Source organism: Phyllobates terribilis, unplaced genomic scaffold (genome assembly GCF_046119375.1).
Source record: "Phyllobates terribilis strain yellow unplaced genomic scaffold, ASM4611937v1 Scaffold_9__5_contigs__length_417890890, whole genome shotgun sequence".
In the NCBI taxonomy this organism is placed as follows: Eukaryota; Metazoa; Chordata; class Amphibia; order Anura; family Dendrobatidae; genus Phyllobates; species Phyllobates terribilis.
This window is the reverse complement of record NW_027362769.1, coordinates 70,933,189-70,956,252: the sequence shown is the minus strand read 5'-3', so window position 1 is coordinate 70,956,252 and position 23,064 is coordinate 70,933,189. Positions and strand designations below refer to the sequence as shown.

The following is a 23,064-nucleotide window of genomic DNA, read 5'->3' as shown; positions in this document are numbered from 1 at the left end:
CATTTCACAATTTGGATACATTTGCAGAGATAAGCCGATAATGGTGCCCTTGAAATATCAATAAGAGAAGACAAGTACTTGAAAGACAGTCAGGTGGTGGGGTGATAGAATGAAAACTTTTGTTCCCTCTAGGAGGTCGAATTTAAACCCTTAAAGAGAATCTAGTCAGTAGGATCAACCTAAGCCATAATGTATGGGCATGTACATCATTGGAAGCTGAATGAAATGTCTGTGATCTGATGTCTTATTCTAGAGAAATCCACGTTATTCGGTCGTCCATGACAGCACCACGTGAGAGAGAGGATCCGCCCATCAAGGACAGGAAACCTACAGGTTAAAAAGGGCGGCCCTCTCTTCCCGCCTCAGTTTAGGTTTCCTGTCCATGATGGGGGACCTTGCAGGCTTACCTGCAGAAGATGAACTCCTGTCCCAGAGAGGGCCACAGCAGGTGGTTGGAGCCGGTCCGTCCCGGTCCTCTGGAGACGCCACGGCAGGGCTCATGGGGGCGCCTCCGTGAGCGTTGCGGCAGGCGCGACATCACCTCACGGGAGGTAGATGTCCGCCAGGTGTGGGGCCGCTAGCGGGCTTCCTCCCCACCCCCCCTCCCCACCCCGCTACCGCTTGCAGGAGATCCAGGTCGTGCCGGCGGCGCATGTGACGGGCGCGACCTTCTGACGTGACTTCCGGTGCGCCGGGCAGGAAGCCCTGTGACGTCACCCGAAGGGGCGGAGCTCGTTTGAATTTTTTGGCGCGAGCAGCTGAACGCCGGGGGATTGAGGACCTGGCGGCGAGTAGCCCACCGGGATCCCACCTGGACCTGGGGAGGAAGACCAAGGAGCAGGTAACGCCCTCCTGGGTTAAAAAAAAATAAAAATAAAAAGAGGAAACACACACCCACACATGGTACCGGTATGGCCAGTATATAAAGGGTCTGGTAACATACAGAGGTGCTTCCCAGCCCATTCTTACATTGTAAGCTATGGAAGATTCACAGGAGCTGTCACCTAGGCAACAACATCTGCTGCAGGAGCAGCCCTCTGGGGAGCCCTCACAACTAGTGGCGCAGCTTCATTCCCGGCTAGGGTCTGGTCGTACAACTAGAAGAGCTACCACTAAGAGCAGGAAGGACGGTCCGGTGCGGCGTGATTCCTCGCCATGTATGCTGGATTCTTCTGCTTCTACGGTACCGAAGGTTCTGTGGGGTGAGTGGAATCTTCGTGAAAGTTCTACTAATGTTTCCTCCTTCTTTCTATCTATGACTTTCTTTTAGAGCAAGAAATGTTCCTCGAAGTCCAAGCACAGAGAGTGTGCCTTATGCAGCTGTCCACTCCCTGATTCATATAGCAAAAGGTTATGTCAGCTTTGTATCAGCAAAATGATATCTGAGGAGACCCCAGATTTTTCCCTAGGCCTAAGAACTTTAATAAGGGAAGAAATAGGCAAAGCATTGCAAGGTTCAGAGTCTGGGCATATTCCTCAAGAAACCCAGCCGGGTTCAGACTCTGAGCTATCGGTCGCTTCCTCCTCCGCCTTCTCTTCCTCTGATAGTGAGCCAGACAGACAGTGCTTCCCCCTGAAGGAGGTCGATGCCCTAGTAAAAGCCGTCCGATCTACAATGGGGATAGTGGACTCGAGGGTAGAGAAGTCAGCTGAGGATGTTATGTTTGGTGGTCTGGGGCTAAAGAAGAGAAGGGTCTTTCCAGTAAATTCAAGGGTGAAAGACCTCATTGATAAGGAGTGGAGAAAGCCTGACAAGAAGGGTAGTGTTCCTCCATCCTTTAAAAGGAAATATCCGTTTGAGGATGCTATGTGTTCCTCCTGGTTAAAAGCACCCAAGCTGGATGTTGCTGTTACTAAAGCAGCGAAAAGAACTTCCCTCCCGTTCGATGATATGGGTGCATTGAGAGATCCCCTAGACAGACGGGCTGATACTTTCCTGAAAGGGGCATGGGAGACAGCTGCGGGAGCACTGAGACCAACAGTAGCAGCTACCTGTACGTCCAGAGCCCTGATGGTGTGGCTTGAACAGCTAGACAGTCAGTTGAAGGATGGGACTTCTAGGAAAGACATTATTTCTTCCCTTCCACTGGTTCAGGGGGCGGCAGCTTTTCTTGCTGATGCATCTGTGGACTCGGTGAGGTTGGCAGCAAAGTCAGCAGCACTGTCAAATGCGGCTCTGCGAGCCTTGTGGATTAAAAGCTGGCCAGGGGATTTACAGACTAAGTCCAGACTGTGTACAATCCCGTGTGAAGGGGAATACCTCTTTGGTCAGACCATGGACGACTTATTGGAGAAAGCGGGGGACCCTAAGAAGGGGTTTCCATCAGTACCTCTACCCTCCTTTAAGAGATCGTTCCGGAAGAGATATTTCAGGGAGCAAGACAAGTCTGATGAAAGAGTTCGAAAAGGTACAGGTCTACTCTTTGGTCCGTCTCCAAAAATTGAGCAGAAGCCAGGGGATACACAATCAGCCCAGGTGGGAGGGAGATTGTCATTTTTTTGTCCCAGCTTGGGAACAGATTTCTCATAGTAATTGGATTTTGAGCCTGATTAAGTATGGTCTTAAGTTTCAATTTAAAGCATTGCCTCACAAAAGGTTCATGGTTGTTCCCTCCAGTTCTTCCCCAGAACGCCAGGCTGCCCTCGTTTCGGAAGTACAAACCCTAATAAGAAAGCACGTCCTGATTGAGGTTCCGGAAGCTGAAAAGGGTCTTGGTTTCTACTCCCCTCTCTTCTTGATTCTGAAACCGGATGGAAGTTTCAGGACAATTATAAATCTGAAATCCCTGAATAATTTCCTTAAAATACACACCTTTAAAATGGAGTCTTTAAAATCCGTAATAAAGTTACTTTTCCCCCACTGCTATATGGTAGTGCTCGATCTCAAAGATGCGTATTACCATATCCCAATTCATAGTGATTACCAGAAATACTTGAGGCTGGCCATTGAAATAGACAGGGTGGTTAAACACTTCCAATACACTGCACTCCCCTTCGGTTTAGCTATAGCCCCACGGGTTTTTACTAAAGTAATGGCGGAAGTTATGGCCCATATAAGAGAAAGGGACATTCTAATTATCCCTTACCTGGATGATCTCCTGATGGTGGGGAATTCATTGGTTCAATGCGAGACCCACCTGCAGGAGACCATGTCGGTCTTAAAGAGTTTGGGGTGGTTTCTAAATTTAGAAAAATCTAGACTATCTCCACTCAAGGTACAACAATATCTGGGGGTCATATTATAGATTCCAGGAAACGGCTATGTTGTCTTCCAGAAGAGAAAATTGATAGAATCCGGGAGTTGGTAGAACAATGTATACGTAAACCTTCTATGTCACTCCGTAAGGCCATAAATAAACAATAAAGACCAAGCTCAACTATGGACAAGACGGGTGCCAGGAATACAACAAATGCATCCGTGTAAATAAAGATTCCGGCACACCAAATAATATGGAAAAAGTCTCATATAAGTGATGAAATAATAGATGCTTTATTTCTCCAACATCAACTGGTTCAAATAATAATCAGTGTACAGTTGCCTGCCCAACGTTTCAACCCCAACGGGTTTCAACCCCAACTCCGTAAGGCCATGTCACTATTGGGAACCTTCACCTCCACTTTTCCTGCGGTTCGTTGGTCACAATTGCATTCAAGAGCCTTTCAGTGGGATGTGTTGTACAATAACGCAGCTTTAGAGGGGCATCTAGACCGTAAGTTTACGCTAGGTCCTCGTGCCATATGGTCCCTTCGTTGGTGGTTACGACAAGACAATCTTGCTAAAGGGGTTCCCTGGGAATGTAGTCCAACTGCAGTCTTGTCCACTGATGCAAGTGCTACAGGTTGGGGAGCTCACTTTGAAGGGAAATTAGTGCAGGGAACCTGGTCAACCAGTGAGCAACAGTTGTCATCAAATGTTAAGGAGCTTCTGGCGGTGCAGCATGCGTTCAACGAGTTCCTTATATATTTTCAGGACCAGCATGTCCGTGTACTCTCGGACAATCAAGTCACGGTAGCTTACATAAACCACCAAGGGGGAACCCGCTCAAGAAACTTGATGAGGGTAGCGAACGCACTTCTGCTGAAAGCCGAAGATCACTGTCTCTCTCTTTCGGCTACTCATCTAAAAGGCAAGGAAAACATCACAGCGGATTTCCTCAGCCGTACTTCTGTAAAAGAAGGAGAGTGGTCCCTAAATACACAAATATTCTCCAGAATCGTAGAAATGTGGGGCCTTCCGACTGTGGACTTATTCGCAACAAGAGCCAATCGGAAAGTGGAAAATTTTTGTTCCTTAGACCCCAGAGAAGGACCCCTGGCAGTGGACGCCTTTATGGTTCCCTGGAGGTTTCCTCTGGCATATGCCTTCCCTCCCATGATTCTGCTCCCAGCGGTGATAATAAAGATCAGGGCAGACCGGGCCAGAGTGATACTCGTATGTCCCTTTTGGCCCAAAAGACCGTGGTTCCCTTGTCTCCGGAAGATGTCCATATCAGATCCCTGGGTTCTTCCGGAGATTCCGGACCTCCTCACTCAAGGGCCACTTTCCCATCCTCCAACCCCGAGTCTACATTTGACGGCGTGGAATTTGAGAGGGTGTTATTGACCAACAAAGGATTCCCCGCAAATGTAGTGAATACTCTCCTGGCTAGCAGAAAACCTGTTACCACCTGTATTTATGCCAGGACCTGGAGGAAGTTTCTGTCCTTTGCAGAAGTTAAGGTGGAGGAGGGGCCCCCTATTGGGAAAATTCTGGAATTTCTGCAGCGAGGCTTAGAATTAGGTCTCACTACCAGTACCTTGAAAGTACAGGTGTCGGCGTTGGGAGCTTTATTTTCTTCCAATATTGCAGATAACTATTGGATAGGCCGTTTTATAAAAGCTTCCTTTAGGTGTAGACCCATTACCAAAGCAAAGATGTCTCCCTGGGATTTGAATTTTGTCTTAGATGCCTTGACCAGTCCTCCTTTTGAGCCACTAGATTTAGTCTCCCCCAAAATTATTTTCCTAAAGACGGTCCTGTTAGTAGCCCTAACTTCAGCCAGGAGAGTCAGTGACCTACAGGCCCTTTCAATATGCCCTCCATTCACGCAAATTCTGGACGATAGGATTATATTAAAACCTGATCCAGCCTTTCTTCCTAAAGTGGCCACTCGATTCCATAGAACCCAGGAAATAGTTCTCCCAACTTTTTGCTTTCCGCCCAAAAATCAAAAAGAGGAGAGACTTCACACTTTAGACGTTAGGAGGTGCGCACTAAGGTACTTAGAAGTATCACATGGCTTTAGAAAGGAGAAGTCCTTATTTATTTGCTATCAGGGGGCTAGGAAGGGTTGTAAGGCCTCAAAGGCTACAATTGCTAGATGGATCAAGGAGGCCATTTCCCTCGCATACTCCTCAGGGGATAAAGAGATACCGGAGGGATTGAGGGCGCATTCTACCAGAGCGGTGTCAACCTCCTGGGCGGAGAAGACAGGGCTTTCCATTGAGGAGATTTGTAAGGCTGCCACTTGGTCTTCTCCCTCTACTTTCTATAGGCACTATAGATTGGATCTGGGTGGCTCTGCAGATCTCGCTTTCGGGAGAAGGGTGCTTCAAGCTGTGGTCCATCCCTAATTTCCTTCGTCTCTGTAATTCTCTCACGTGGTGCTGTCATGGACGACCGAATAAAGCCTTAGTTACTTACCGGTAACGGGATTTTTCGGAGCCCATGACAGCACCCGTATATTCCCTCCCTTCACTGGTGTTGTGCACTCCTGTAGATTTGATTTCTTTTTGTGCACCCTTGTGGGAAATTGATGAAAAGTAATGTACTTAATGGGATTATGTTTTGTTATTACTAACCTTGGCGGTACTCTCATGCTCTGTTAACTAAACTGAGGCGGGAAGAGAGGGCCGCCCTTTTAAGCCTGTAGGTTTCCTGTCCTTGATGGGCGGATCCTCTCTCTCACGTGGTGCTGTCATGTGCTCCGAAAAATCCCGTTACCGGTAAGTAACTAAGGCTTTTTTCTTATATGTAAATGAGCTGACTATGGGCTGGACACTGATCTGCATGAGAATCTATTCAGAGTTTATTGTAAATTAAAGGAGTAGTTACCAGTGTAATGGCTGCTCTCACTGCAGAGCTGTGTGTGATTATACCTGACACATCTGCAGGTTCCTCTCAGCTTCCATCTCACAGGCAGACAAGGTTGCAATTTACGTATTCAGCAGAGCTGCAAAAATGTGTTTTGTAAGACAAAGTTCAGTTCTACTTTTCAGTGTTAGTTACTAGTGATGAGCAAGCGTGATCAGATAAGGTGCTATCCGAGCATGCTCGGCAGTAGACAAACCCAACATATGCAGGGATTGCCTATCGCTGCAAAACATGCAGCCGCAGGACTCTAGCATACTAGCAGAACACGCCCAATATACTCGAAAAACACCTGAGCATGCTCGTATAACACCTTATCTGCGCACGCTCGCTCATCACGATTAGTTACATGCCTCACACTGGTAACTCACTTTTTTCATTTAGAAATAATCTTTGGAGGCAGATTCTCATGCAGATCAGAGTTCAGCCTTTAGACTGGAAGTGCTCATTTATATACAGTGGGGAAAATAAGTATTTGATACACTGTCGATTTTGCAAGTTTTCCCATGTACAACGAATGGAGGTGTGTAATTTTATTTGTAGGTACACTTCAACTGTGAGAAACAGAATCTAAAAAGAAAACCAGAAAATCACATTGTATGATTTTTAAATAATTAAATTGCCTTTTATTACTTATTTTAAGCATTTAATCATCTACCAACCAGCAGGAATTCTGGCTCTCACAGACCTGTTCGTTTTATTTAAAGAAGCCCTCCTACTCTGCCCTAATTAGCTGTATTAATTGCACCTATGCACCTATTTGAACATGTTACCTGTTTAAAAGACACCTGTCCACACACTCAATCACACTCCAACCTCTCCACCATTGCCAAGGCCAAAGAGCTGTCTAAGGACACAAGGGACAAAACTGTAGACCTGCACAAGGCTGGGATGGGCTACAGGACAATAGGCAAGAAGCTTGGTGAGAAGGCAGCAACTGTTGGCACAATTATTAGAAAATGGAAGAAACACAAGATGACTATCAATCTTCCTCGGTCTGGGGCTCCATGCAAGATCTCGCCTCGTGGGGTAAGAATGATTCTGAGACAGGTCCGGAATTGGCCCAGAACTACATGGGAGGACATTGTCAATGACCTGAAGAGAGCTGGGACCACAGTCTCAAACATTACCGTTACTAATACACTCTGCTCTTATGGATTAAAATCCTGCAGGACACGCAAGGTCCCCATGCTCACGCCAGCACATTTCCAGGCCCATTTGAACATCGCCAATGACCATCTGGATGATCCAAAGGAGGCATGGGAGAAGGTTTTGTGGGCAAATGAGACCAAAATAGAACTTTTTGGTCTTCACTCGCTGTATTTGGAGGAAGAAGGATGAGTACAACCCCAAGAACACCGTCCCAACCGTGAAGCATAGTGGGGGAAACCTCATTCTTTGGGTGTGCTATTTTGCAAAGGAGACGGGACGAGCTTATTGAAGGGAGGATGGATGGGGTCATGTATCGCGAGATTTTGGCCAACAACCTCCTTCCCTCAATAACGGCATTGAAGATAGATCGTGGCTGGGTCTTCCAGCATGACAATGACCCGAAACACACAGCCAGGGCAACGAAGGCGTGGATCCATAAGAACCATTTCAAGATCCTGGAGTGGCCTAGCCATTCTCCAGATTTGAACCTAATAGAAAATCTTTTGGAGGGAACTGAAACTCAATGTTGCCCAGCGACAGCCCCGAAACCTGAAAGATCTGGAGAAGATCTGTATGGAGGAGGGGGCCAAAATCCCTGCTGCAGTGTGTGCAAACTTGGTCAAGGACTACAGGAAATGTCTGACCTCTGTAATTGCAAACAAAGGTTTCTGTGCCAAATATTAAGTTCTGTTTTTTTATTGTATCAAATACTTATTTCATGGAATAAAATGCAAATTATGTAAAAATCATACTATGTGATTTTCTGGAAATTTTTTTAGATTCTGTCTCTCACAGTTGAAGTGTACTGAAAATAAAAATTGCAGACTTCTCCATTCTTTGTAGGTGGAAAAACTGCAGTGTATCAAATATTTATACAGTGGGGAAAATAAGAAAAATGTTGATATTTCTGGAATAAGACATTGGATCGCAGATATCATTTAATTATATTCCTGTGATTTGCATTACCATATAGACTGCTTAGGAGGGTTGATCCTTTTAATTCTTTTGATTCTCTTTAAGAACATGATTTTTTTTCTTTTTCCTGTAATTCTGGATGTTAAAGAAGTAACCTCTGGGCCAGTGAGTTAAATTTTAAGGGAACCTGTCATCAGGTTTTTTCTATATAATCTGTGAGCATCATGATGTTGGAGCGGAGACCCTGATTCCACCGATGTCGCTTACTAGTCTGTGTTTTGATAAAATATTATCAGTCTTTAATTGGTGATCATCTCCTTCTATCTGACTAGCTGCCTCGTGCTTGCTGGTCCAACCCCACCTCCACCACTGATTTAGCAGCTCTCAGCTCGTCAATATACATGGTTCACAGAAAGCTGCTAATCAGTGGTGTGGGCGGGGTTATACAGGGCTCAGCATTCTGTGCACTGTTATATCTGCAGCAGAGAAAAATGATTTTTATAGTTTTTCTGAGTGCAGCAGTTGTGATAAAAGCTAAGTGACACATCACTGGAATCGGGGTCTCTGTCTCAACATCATGCTGAAGTCAGATTACATAGTAAAAACTTGCTGACATATTCCCTTTTAAGTGTCAGTGGTATTGAAAACAATAGGATTCTATGATCTATCCCAGGCCAAAAGTATAGGAGTAGGGTTTGAGATGGCAAACTGATTTTGGTTAAGGCGGTGTTTTTGGAAGCCAAATTAAAAGGTAATATGGATGTGAGATGGAAGGACCGTTCAAGGTTGAAATGTTGTACTAGTCATTTTGGTGTAGTGAGGTGATGTCTAGATATGAAAGTCTGTTTTTACAGATTGATATAACCAAAAATTGACCTAGCAAGTATAAAATGCAGAAAATACAAAATGTGTCCTTCTTCCCAAAATGTCACAAATGTGACCCCTGATGCAAGAAAATCTTAACCACAATTTAGTATCTCGTCTGGCACCTGCACAATCAAATGTCCCCTAATCCCTCCCTCCAAATCTCAAACCCACCTTTCGCATAGTAGCTAATCGCCCACCCACCATAATCATCATAGTGGTGATGAGATGTTATCCAGTGCTGCTAACTTCTCATTGTAGGAGAGTCGTCCCTATAAAGGTATGAACCCCAAATACGTGCCGAGGCACATGTCCTAATAAAAAGGACATCCTATGCCCCAACAGACCTGCCTGGTATTGTGCACATCATCTGATGCAGAAGCACTGGACAACTTTTGAAGCTTAGTTGACCATGTCACCACCGCATGTCTCCTAGCTTTCAGCCCAGCTTTATGCAAACTTTATGGTGAATAATGATAGATTAGTAAAACTAATCGTATTATAGACGCCCTCCATTACTAACCTGGGCTTCACGTCAGCCGACAATAAAAGACTGACATGAACCCCTACCCCATTACCCAACTCGCCACCGCTACAGGGCAGTGTGAAGAACGAAGGCTAAGCGCCAGATTTGGCTCATTTTATGGATGCGCCATTTCTGGGACTGCCGAGGGGTGATATTAATAGCCGCAGAGGGGGCTCGTATTCATGGCCCCTTCCCTGGCTATTAATATCAGCCCGCAGCTGTCTAGTTTAGCCTTTTCTGGTTAGATTTTATAGGGTGACTCCACGTCAATATTTTTTTTTCTGAGATTCCCCTGTACACTAGCCAGTAAAGGCTAAACAAACAGCTGTGGGCTGATATTATTAGCCAGGGAACATTGTTAGCTAATGGCCCCTTCCCCGGCTACTAATATCAGCCCCCAGCGGTCGGCTTTCCCTCTGCTGGTTATAAAAATGACGTGGAAGCCCACGCCATTTTTTTTTTTTCTTTGGCTCTGTGCCCACGATCCGAATGGAGCAGCGCTTTGGACGCATATTTTTTTTGCTGCTTCCAAAACATTGCATTCTGAACCATTCACTGAACCATGCAGATTTACCGCATTCAGTACTTTCTAGTCGTCAAATTTCTGTTGCGCAGACTAGCGACTCCGCAAGAGAATTTGACATACTGCGGTCCTGAAAGACGCGGTGCATGTCAGTGTCCACGGTGATCCACAGCCTCAGATGCAAGCATAGTGGACATGGGATTTCTAGAGATCCCTTCCACTATACCGTAATATCTGGACGCTGCGGGTTTGACGCTGTATAATAACGCAGCGTCAAACCCACAGAGGCTCCTGACCGTGGCCACGTACCCAAACTCACCTGCAGTATGTCAATTTCTGTAGCGGACACGCTAGTCTCCGCTGCAGATTTTGACCAATTGAAGTGTCATATGCAGTGGATTCACATGTACCGACATCAAAAGCGCGGCATTAGAACACCACGTTTTGGATGCAACAAAAATATGCTGTGTCCAAAGCGCTGCTGATTGCTGATCGGGGGGACATGGCTGTTAGCGAACCAGCTGTCATCTGTTAATTATAGCCAGGGACCTTGTTTGCAAATGGCACTTTCATAGGCTAAAAATACCAGCTCTCAACAGCCGCATAAATTACATGAATAGAAATGCTAATGAAGATTGGGTGAATAGGATTAGCTGACACCTATCTCTCTTGTTTGGATATGACAAGGTGTCAATCAGACCTTTTCATGACCCAACTTAAAGTAAAAAGGTAAACACTTTATTTGAATTACAACAGACATTCTTTAATCATTCAAATTGACCAATATACTCACCCCAGTTCTGATGATAATCCAAGGTTTAAGCAGTGTCCCACCAAATAACTTTTATTTAGCTCCAAAAAGCATTCATTGATGTACAAAAACGCATTAAAAAAACGCATGTAAAATCTGCATGCGTTTTTCCTGCCAAGAAGCTGCCAGAAACGCTCAGGAAATTTCTGCTTCAAATACGCATCGTGTGCACATAGCCTAAGGTGGTAAAAATATTTTCCATTCCTGTCCTGCCTCTTTGAATTAATTCCTGGAAAGCACCTGAAGGGTTAATAAACCTACCTGGCAGCAGTTTTGAATATGTTGAGGGGCGTGGTTTCACTTTTTTGGCATTTTTCCCATATATATCTGTCCCCCAAAGTTACTTAAATGACTAGGTCCCTGCAAAAAAAAGTTTGTAAATTTCCTTGAAAAAATGAAAAATTGCTGCTATATTTTTAAACCTTCTAACATCCTAACAAAATAAAAGCACATTTTACAAATTGTGCTGATGTAAGTTAGACATAAGGTAAATAATAATTAACTTTTTTTGTGTGGTATGACTATCTGGATTAAAGAAATCAAAGTTTGAAAATTAGCTATTTTTTTCAGATTTTTGTCACATTTCTGATTTTTTTTTTTAATCTAAATTTACCATTCACATAAAGTATAATGCATCACGAAAAAAAAAAGTCTGAAAATCACTGGGATGTTTTGAAACATTCCAAAGTTATTGTCACATAAAGTGACACATGTCAGATTTGAAAACATGTGGCCTGGTCACTGTGCATTCCGTAAACTGTGTAAATGCCCTCTGCCGATCTCCTCAGTGTTTGTGGTTGCAGAGGGGCTGTTCTGGTCATTTACAGCAGGACTCCATAACTAATTCCTGTTTCTTAATGCTTTTACTTACAGGGCTGGCTGGTACCATTTACTTTTTAGCAGACTTAATGGATCCTGCAAACGCGAAGTTTCCTGCTTTTGAGATCTAGCTCCTGTTCCTTTTCTCTAAGCGATGCAACGGGGGTCTGTCCATGTCTTCAGCACTTAGAATACTTCCTCTACCCAAGAGATGAAGTTCATAGATGTAATGTTTTCAGTGAATATGACGAGTGATGTCATTTTGCAGCTCTTTGTTAGCATGACAACGCTTGTCAGATGAATCTGCGTAGCGCTCAGCAGCCGCCTTGCTTCCCGTTACAATGGAGAAGATGTTAAGCAGTGATTGTTCTGCACAGTGGACCGGCTCTCTCTCCCTTTTTCTCTTTTTTTCTGATAACAGAGGCCATTGTTATGTTTTTTTTTTATTAAATGCTATTTGTGTTTCTGTATATTACATGGACTTTCAGGAGGAAAAACTGTACAAATAGTTGAGCACGAACAGTGATATTAGTGTTTTGGAGCACATAACGTTCAGTTTTTGTATAACACTATCTAAAAAGAAAATTGGAACTGAAAAGTTCACATTATTCCACATGTTTTATTTGTTAACCTATTCGGGTCATGTATTTTTTTTGATTCATGGTGCAATATGACAGTCTTACAACTATTATGCGGATGTTCTGAAAACAAATTTGATAGGGACTAAATATATACGGTTTAAAGGTGAATTCTGGAAATGACTGAAAAGAATGCAGCATGGGTATTAATGATGGTTGATCTTTTTTGTTCTATTTTAAAGGGGTTGTCTTATTTGGGACACTTATGGCATAATGATAAATTTCATGAATGCAAGTTCCGCAACTGTGCACAATTGTCCGAGCTCTCATAGAAATAAGTGTGGAAAGTTGTGACCTCCTCTCCATTCCTGAGTGCCCTTGGCCTTGCTCTTGAGATAGATGACATTTAAGGCATATAAAATCGAGATTCCATAAATGTCTTGGATGGGAGCACCCCTTTCAGATATATCCATAAGCATCCTATGTAAAAGATTTCATTCATAGACCCCGTGCAGCACTTTTTTTTTTCTTCTGGATGCAATTCTTCTAGAGAAAAATACCTTTTTTTATTCACTACGCATTTTTTTTTCTCCACAGCTTCTGTATAAATCTATTTATAAGGCTGAGGACAGAGTATTGGGCTTGTAGTAGGTCTGGGTTGCATATAACAGATCTGGACAACATGTATCTTTATATATCTTTGGGCTAAATGTATATTTTACACTACAATGTCAACCTGTAACAAAGGGTTTTAGATCTTTTGGAAAGTTTTACCCAACTTAAATTAAATTGTCAGTGACCTCTTTTTGTCCATAAATCAATAGTGGACATAAAAATAACAGCTTTAATATATCTCATAAGAGAAATCAACTTCTTTCTCCCCCTGGACTGATCTTTCACTCAATTCAGGAGCGAAATCTGTCTAATATACATATGTATATGTGTGTTTCTGGCCTCAAATGTGCAGCAGAGGTTGAAGTAATAATAAAAATGGGCATTACTTGCCCTCTCAGGGTGTAGCACCGGCTCTCCTCCACCGTTACGCTCTATGTGCACTGACTACAGTGGTGACGTCACGACTACAGCACACATCACCGCTGCAGCTAATCGCTGAGCTCAGCGGCTCTGCTGATGTTGACCACATGAGTTGTTGAGTACAGCGGTGATGTGCATTGCAATTGGGACATTATTTCTGCAGCCATTAAACAGACTGAAGCAGTATGGGGGGGGGCAGCAGTAGATGCAGAGAAGCCTAAGTGCCATCCAATCTTAGTATTTTACCCAGCGTAGACCATCAGATGCCAGGAACCTATAACTGGAAAATGCCTATGCAGCAGTCTGAGGGCATCTACAAGGGCTACCCACAAATATACATTTTTTTATTTTTTTTTCTGATTAATGATACGTTTCGCACTTGGCTTCTTCTGCTCAAACTCCACGGTTCTGGCTGCAGCAGTGACGTTGCAACTAATTGTTCAGCCAATCGTTTTGGTCCTCTCTATCGGCCCCGTTTTCTCACGTGGCCCCTTGGGGAAATGAATTGTCCACTCGTGGTCTTCACTGAATGAAAAGTTTACAGCGTGAAAGGTCAGTCCAGGAAGAGACGGAAGCAGATTTATCTATTAAGGTAAATGACAGTTTTTATTTTCTAGCGTACTATTGATTTATGAAACACTAAATTTAAAACAACGCTTACTCTTTAAACCGCATGTACAGTATTAGGAATAAGGCTGCATATAAACACTGTTGGTATTGCGGCTCAGCTCCATTGAAGTTAACGGGGCTGAGCTGCAGTACCCCACACAGCCAATATACAAGGGTGGCACTAGTTGGGGGGAGCCTTATTAATGTTTATGGGAAAACCCCAGTTAAGGCTCTTTTCTCTTTGTGTTTGATCTATACGTTTCCGAATACATCCTTAGTGCCCTGTGTACTTAATGGTGGGTAAGAGAGCCTTTTTGGCCTCTGTTTGGCTGGTATATGTAGGTTTATATATTTACGTTTGTTTTTTCCATACAGTAAAAAAAAAAGGCATCCTGCGAAAAAAATTGCCATATACTTTAGATACTTTAAAGCCTCCTGCTATATATGTATATGTCTGATAAAAGGTTCAGACGTGATGTGAACAGAGCCTTGTCAGCCCTCTAAAAATCGTCAAATTCTCTTTATCCAGTGTCTGTATGTTCAGTAAATCTGCCAATTGTACTACAGACAACTGGAAAGATCAGATTATTGTGACTGTTCTAGAGACAACATGAAATCTAATATAGAAGAGATGATGAAAGCGACACTCCAGAACGCCCATAGTAATGGCCTAAAAATTCAGCCCAAGCATGAAAATAGCTGCACGGAAATGCCGAACCAGAGCTTGTAATTGACATCTGGAGTGCAGCTTTCATACGGCTTGTTTTTCTACAGTGCTGCTCCTTTCCCAAAGGGGGAGGATAACAAAAACCGGATTTAAATGTGTCAGGAGTATGTGTCAGGAGTTGTGTTACTGGTGCAAACATGCAGAAAGGGACTGTTTGGGATCACGGAACCTTTTTGTCGTCATTTCAGGAAAAAAAAAAAAAGTTGTCTTTAAAAAACAAACAAACAAACACTAATTACACAATATGTGATTGTTACCGTGGCCTGTATTGAAATGAAGGAGCTGAAAAATGTATTTTGTTGATGTTGTGTTCCTAAACAGCCAGCAGGTGGCAGAAGAAATGTGGTGGTTAGGTGGGTTTTTCAGTGAGGATACTCTTACAATGACATGTACGGATAGCAGTGTTTCTAGACATTTATTCATTAAACAGGTATTACTGAATTCTGTCTGTCATGTGTCCCTGTATTCATTTGAATTATGGTAATCGCGAACAGTATGATAAATACTTTTCTTGTAAATTTCTTTTGCGCTTAATTATTAGGGGGATTACCAGCACATCCTCTGCAATAGAAAGTACTTTCATTTATTCCAGCATTAGAGAAAACCTGTCTGGTCCCCTGGTAGTTTTATTTATTGTTTTGTTCCCCACTCTCCACCCCCAGAAATACTTTGTATTCTATCTGAAATTATCCTGGCGCAAAAGTGCAAAAAAAAAATGAAAAATTGTCCGGTACTTTTAAAGGGGTTGTCCAGTACTTTTAAAAATACACCAATGTGTTTTAATGATAAATAGAAGCTTCTTTCTAATTACCTCCTGGTGCTGTTTCTGCCTGTGAGAGGCGCTATCACTGGCCGCTCACAGGCATCATGACCCCCGGCTGCAGCCGGCTCTGACATCTGCTGACGTCACGACAAGTCCAGGCTGCAGCCGAGGGTCCTTCTTCCATGTTCCACCGGTGGCTACTGGGTTGTGGGCGGGGTTACCCCGCACATCACACCCGACATCCACCGTTCATTGGGAAAGCGCGCGGTGGATGCTGGGGAATAACCCCACCCACAACCCAGCAGCCACCTCGGGGACCCCAGCACTGAGTCACGCCTCACTTGACGTGACATCAGCGGGGGGGTCACGTGATGCCTGTGAGCGGCCGATAACGCCGCTCACAGGCAGAAACAGCATCAGGAGGTAATTAGAAAGAAGCTTCTATTTTTCATTGCAACACATTGGCATATTTTTAGAAGTACTGGACAACCCTTTTAAGAGGCCTATAAAGCTGAAAATGAGCATTGCCTGGAGTGTAAGATTTAGGGTTACAGGGCGACTTTGACAGCGACAAATGTCGCCACTACATCGCAGTGTAAAGTGAATGGGGGGGGTCTTATTGCGACCATGACAAGCAATTTGCAAAACAATCCATCAGGGTTGACTTTCTTTCGCGACTTCCTTGTCACACTACCCTCGAGGTCACAATGTGACCCCAGCTAGCTTCTATTGCACTGCAATGTAGCAGCGACATCCGGCATACTTTGGCCACGACAACTGACACGTAGTCCAAGTCGCTGTGTAGTCCTAGCTTTAGTTTTCGCCCAAGTTCTGGGGTTCTTGCTTCCTCTTCTTGTCTGCAGCTGAAGTCTATGCAAGCCAAATCTCACCAGCCTGTATAGGACCCTTGTCTGTGACCCGTGGCTCTCCAGCTACAACATGCAATTCAATACACTATTAAAGGGAATCTGTCCTTTAAAATAACGCTATTAACCTGCAGATATGGGGTTAATGGCGTTCAGACACAGTGTGCCAGCCGCGTTGAGAGCCCCGCTGCTGGGAGGAAATAAACTTATTCCCTCGGGCAGCATTCTGCATCTAGTCATAGGGGCGGCGTCTACACTGTCACCGCTCAGTGTATAGAGAGCGGCGGCTGTAACTGCGCCCCCAGCACTGACTGACTGCAGACCCTAATGCTGAGCTGCTGTCAGTCAGTGGCGATGCAGTTACAGCAGCCTATCTCATTACACTGATTGGTGACTGAAACAGTGTCGACGCTGCCTCTATGAATGCTGCTGGAGGGTAGGGGGGAATTTAATTTCCTCCCAGCAGTGGGGTGTCTCAGTGCAGCGGACACAGTCAGACCGCTATTAACCCCATATGTGCTGGTTTAATTTACATGACAGGTTCCCATTTAAAGACTGAGTCTGATTCATTATTGCATTTGTACTTTCTAGGGTTTTTTTTGGGTGGAGGGGGTGTTTGTTTTTCACCTATTTTTCATTTGCACATTAATCTTTTAATTTGTCTTGTTTTTTTGTTTTTTTTTTTTAGGCCCATTTCATGTGTTTGCCTGGTTTCTTTATTTTTTTTTTTGGTTCATTGCAGACAGGTTTGGAGTTTCCAGATGTTTACAGTTTATTTTAGCAACTTTTTTCCTTAAGTCACAAAGTTTTGCACAAATGTACTTTACCCATCCACCCCCAAAATTATTTTATGTACACTTGGAAATTTAACGCAAACCTTTTACAAGCTTTCAGCAGCACATGTGAGTCTAAAAAAATAAAAAAAATGTTAAGGAACAAAAGGATCATTTTTGATTTTTGTGTATAATTCGTTGACCTTGTGCACCATTTTGAAGAATTGGGTGCTTAAAAAAAAAAAAAAAAAAGTCAACGAATACCGCAAGCCAAAAAAAACAACCCTGCAAAAGATGAATAAGGTTGTTTGCCTCCAGTGCTTGTATGTGGTTTATGAAAATGAGTATTTCAGATCTCTGGCCATTTTCAGGTGCTTGATCTATCTTGGCTCTTTCCCTTAACTCTTAGCACTGCTAGAAAAATGTCATCCGTTGCCTCTCAGCAGACTTCTACATCACTACTGGAATATACGATTTATATGTACAATATGTTCATGTCCATAGAAGTATATACCAGCTCACCTGGACGGCTAATGGCCACGAAGTGGGAAAATCCAAAGAAAAATTGATTTCAGGTTCTTAAATGCAAAAACCTTGAATTTTCCAAAATTTTTAAAGGCTTGATTTGCAAGGATTTCATGGTGATCTGGGAAATCCTTACAATCATGCTTTTTAAAATTTTTGGAAAATTAAAAGTTTTCGCATTTGAGAAGCTGGATCAATTTTTCTTTGAATGTGTACATGTGACTGTGCCCAAACTGTATACACTTCCTTCATTCCTGCCGTGAGGAAGGGTTTCCCCTGCGTTCATTCCACAATACATGAATGCGATTTCAGAATCCTATGTACATGTGGGGAAAAAAAAGAAACACAATTTTTGCCCTTTTTGAATTTGAAATATCCTAAATCCGCATCTTTTTTGTATCTGCGCACGTCATCGTTTTCAGGCAGGCGAACCCATCGAGCTTTTCAAGAGGAAGATGCTTTAGGAAACACCAGTATTTTTTATTTTTTTTCCCACTGAAGCCTTTTTTTTTTTTTTTAAAAAAAAAAAAAAAAAGCTGTTTCTTGTTTTTTTTGGGGTGTCATTTTTACGGTCTTTCAAAACGTTCAAAAATGCACATAAAGACACACGGGGACCTTGTATCCACTAACTGAAACATAAACTTGAGTGTAAACGAGGTGTCCGGTCTTATCCTCTAGTCTAGTGGATACTTGTTCCTACGTAGAGATAGGTTAAACGTCTGCCTTCTACATTTACCACGTACAAGGGAGGGCAGCGCTCTGATGGTGCAATGCTTGGAGATTTTCAGTGCTGGGTGGCTGTGATTGGTCTTCTTGTGTCGCTTTGCAGTCAATGGATTTTGTCGCAGCCCATTGCAGTTAGGCAACCCAGGCCCCCCTCTGTATGACAGTAACTTAATATGGGATTTGGTCATCTAGCTCAGAAGCTTTTTGGAGCAGGGCCCATAAATAGCTGTAGAGATGCTCCTGAGGAATGTCATATGTACAACAAATGAGCTGCACTAGAGCCATAGTCGGCTTCTGACGAGAGCAAATTATGCACGTCACCTATATGAAATCCCTACATTAGCTTTCCATTAGAGAACTATAGTATAGCCTAGTGCTTCTCAAACTCTGAGGCGCCCCTACTGTGTTTTTATGGGGCATTCTGCTTCAAGGTAGAAAATGACCATGCATGGTGCTCCTGTTAATTTACAGCATAACTGTAGAGAAGACATGGACCTCACATCCAAAACCTATACATTAATCTATTGATTAAGCAATGATGTACAAAACCGAACACTGTGTTCTTGATTGACATGTTCAGAAAGTATGAAGTCCTCTGCCAAGTGACGACAAACCTGGAGTCGTTGCCTTGTAGCATGAGTCCTGTTGGGCACCTGGGTTGCTCCCCCTGCTGGTGCGCTATTGCTTTCTTCCTGGTTTCAACTTAGCATTGCACCTTTTTAAGGTTAGGGCTCCACTAAGGTTTGCCGTGTCTCGTCAGTGGGCTTGACCCATTCTCATCATAAAGTTGACGCAGAACCTTGTGTTCAGGTTTGTAAATTGCTGCTTGGCTGCAGTATATAAATGTATGTATAATGTTTGGATGTGTAGTCCTTATTTTATTTTCCTACAGCTATGTTGCTTGTGTGGTGTACCTCCTTGTTCACTATAACTTTTTTATTTCTCCTTGGAAGGGTACATTAACTGAATAGTTTTTTCCACGGACAGCTTTCGGACCGAAAATGAGATTTCTCATGTCCACTGCACTAACAAGTCTTCAGCATTCTGGATGAGACTCGCCCATTAAAGACTATGGATGCACAAAAAAAATCGGATCCCATACGGATCAGCAGTGTTGCTTCCAATTTTTACTGATATTGCAATTTATTAGAACAGGCAATCAGATTAGGTCTTGTATATAAACTGCTGATTCATAAAATCCATGCTATTTTTTTTTTCTCTATACCCCCGTATGAACTAAGCCTAACAGAAATTAAAGTATCCCTTGGGATATGAGTGTTCTCCTGAAAAACAATAGCTCACCTGGTTATATGCTTCAGTCTGGCAAACGTTGCAGTTCATGAGCCAGTCACAGCTATAATTTGCATTTGTCCCAATGTGCACATGAGCTATATGCCAATGAAACAAACACCGTCTCATCTTCAGAACAGATTCAAACAATGTACAAAGGTGGAAAACCACAGCAAAGAACACTTGTGGGTGCTCCCAGGTTCTGCAGATCAGCTCCTATTGAAATGAATAGGATCGGCCCCAAAACAGTGTATGGAGTTGTGCTGTTCCGGTTCCATACACTGTTTACATCCAGAGGTGGTAACAGCGGATCGGTTGGGGGTGCAGGTTGTTGGATTCCCCACTGATTTGGTGTTAGTGACTTTACCCAAGGCCAGGTCATCAGTAGGTAGTGGAAGACACCTTTTTTCCTTTTGATTGATCTAAGTGACTGGTCATTAAAAGTAAGACAATGACTTTGTTTAGCCTCAAGCACTTGACCATGATTTAGTTCTGTATTTAATATGCTGTATTAAATAAAAGAAATGTACATCTGTGGTGTGGAACATATTTATTGTTAAAATGTGGTTTTCCAACTGGTTAAAACACTTATCAGTGTGTAGACTTCAGTCTTTCTATCAAGTTCACTATTATATACTTACAAACTCCAGTTGATGCATCAGAAGGCAAAAAAACACTCTTAAAATAGAGGTGACTAAATTCACTATGAAGTGAAAAAAAATCCTGCTCCCAATCAGACCACATTCTCCATTAATACTACTAAAACTGTATTTTGTGTTTGTTTTGCAAGGAAAATATCTAACTCTTCCTCCAATCTATTCCTCTACCCCCCCTTCATTAGCCATTGCCAAATCCAGTGGGACCATGGTGCTTTACTTTACAATCCAAGAATAAAGAAATGACAAAATTGCGCTTCCTTTAACCGTAAGCAGTGACCCCTCTGTTGGGTCAGCAGAAAGAATAATTTATGAAATTATTTTTACAGGGACCATTTATTTACAGGATTAATATAAAGATCCCCTTCCTCCTAAGCATTCTCTACTTAACATACATAATTATAAGGCTTTTTTCTTCCATACCCTTCACCCTTCTTTGAACTTTGTCCTGCATATGATATCTTACAATATGTTTATGGACTGCTGCCCAAAACTGGATTGCGTGTTAAGGATGCTGTTGCACCAGTTATTTTAAGAGTGTGGAATAATACTTTATTTTCTAGCCCATTAACGACACATAGGTAAAGTCACCCGTCGTAGACTTACAGTACAGCAAGATGTCTGGTTTAGCAGCTGCTCCCAGCCACACCTGGGATGGTAGCATTAGAAATTGGATTAAGGAAAGGGGGCTTCCTTTATTACCCCACTTCCACCCTCATAATGTTGAATGCCTGTTTGCTCTGGCAACAATTGCCCAAGGTCTGCCATGTTAACATACCTTTGTTCTGTCTAATAGATGTAACGTTGACCTGCAATACTTCACTTTTGCAGTATATTATACAAACTCTCACACATACATAGATTTGTGTGTGTGAGAGCTTTTTAGATTTTATTTTTTTTACCATTTACCTCACACTGGAAATGCTGTAAAATAAATACCATCAATTCTTACAGATTTTGTAGAGTTTATCCTGACTCCCAGAAATGAACTGAAAAGTGAGGTCTACATACCCAAAAAATGTATATAACCCATAAAAATTACAACTTAACCTAAAAAAAATACAAAATGTTCTTATTGTGTAAAAATAATGATTTTTATTTCTATAGCACCAACATATTCCACAGCACTTTACAATTCAGATGGGACATTTACTGACAATAGCATGGTGGCTCAATGGGTAGCACTGTTGCTTTTGTATCTGGATTAAAATCCCACCAAGGACAACCTCTGCAAGGAGTTGGTATGTTCTCTGTGGGTTTCCTCAGCGTTCTCCCAAATTCCAAAGACATACTGATAGGGAATTTAGATTGTGCTCCCCAACGGGGACAGTGATGATGTCTGTAAAGCGCTGTGGAATATGATGGCGCTATATAAGCAATGCTTTATAAATATCAGACATTACAGAGTAAACACATTCAACAGATACCAAGAGGAGTGAGGGCTCTGCTCGCAAGCTTACAACCTATGAGTTGTAAAATAGGAATAATATATAGAATGTTAACCTGCAGATATGGGGTTAATCTGCAGGTTAATCACGCTAGCAATCTGCCTGGCCACTATACTGAAAGTGCAGCATCTGGGAGAAAATGAACTCTATTCCTACCAGGAGCCTCTGGCTTTCAGTCGTAACTGTGTGCATTCAGTCATCGCTCACTACACTGAGTGGCGGCAGTAAGCATGCTCCCCCAGAACTTTGACTGACAGCCAACTCTGCAGTGCAGAGCCATCTGTCAAAGTCGGGCCATTCTTACAGCCATTGCTCACAGTATAGAGAGCGGTGACTAAAGCAGCATCGGTACAACTGAAAGCCAGAGGCTCCTGGTAGCAATAAAGTTAGTTTTCCCCAGGCGCTGCACTCTTAGTATAGCGACCAGGCACCTTCATCGTTCTATTAACCTGGAGTTTAACCCTATATCTGCAGGTTAATAGCGTTATCTGAATTGACAGGTTCCCTTTAACTGCATAGTTCGTATTGAAGAAAAACTCTGAATTGCTGTTTTTGTTAGTTTTTTTTAAAAGTGACGAACCTGTCCCATGTACCCCAAAATGGGATAATAAAAAAAGACTACATCTTATCACAAAAATGTTAAAACTCTCAGACTATGGTAATCCAATAAATATCTTTTTCAAATTGTGTAATAAAAAAAAAATGTGCATTTTATATTACTGTACTGGATCAATCCACAGATTAGTTATACTGCATGGCACGTGCCATAAACAAACAATTAAGGATTTTTTCCTTTATGAGTTTAATATAATTTATTTGTACATCCAAATAGTGCCATTAAAAAAATACAACTTAGCCCACAAACACCACTCCCTTGTAAAACCTATTAGTAAGAAAAAAAAAACAGGTTATGTTTCCATGAAAGTGCAGAAGAGTGGCATTGAGTTATATAATTTATTTTATGATCGTCAATTATCCCCAAAATCCTTCTACACTGTAGAGTAGCATGTTAAAGTGGATTTCCAGCAGTATGATATTAATATCCTATCTTTAGGATATGGACACCTGGCACCCCCTTACTGATCAGCGGTTATCTGCCCTAGCAGTGGACAGACATTAACAGTATAAGCCCACATTCACACATTCAGTATTTGTTCAGTATTTTATATCAGTATTTGTAAGCCAAAACCAGGAGAGGAACAATCAGAGGAAAAGTATAATAGAAACACGTCACCACTTCTGTATTTATCACCACTCCTGGTTTTGGCTTACAAATACTGGTGTAAAATACTGACCAAATACTCAACGTGTGCACGTGGACTTACAGT

At 42.6% G+C, this 23,064-nt stretch overlaps 1 protein-coding gene across 2 annotated transcripts in view; it reads left to right on the top strand.

The window, feature by feature from the left end:
- LANCL1 (LanC like glutathione S-transferase 1) overlaps window positions 1-15,130 on the top strand; it is a 52,465-nt gene extending 37,335 nt beyond the window's left edge. For both annotated transcript variants that reach the window (XM_073646610.1, XM_073646609.1), the window contains exon 10: window positions 11,795-15,130. In XM_073646610.1, the coding sequence (XP_073502711.1) occupies window positions 11,795-11,871 (77 nt within the window). In that variant the 3' untranslated portion in view covers window positions 11,872-15,130. The remainder of the gene's footprint in view (window positions 1-11,794) is intronic.
- Window positions 15,131-23,064: the final 7,934 nt, after the last annotated feature.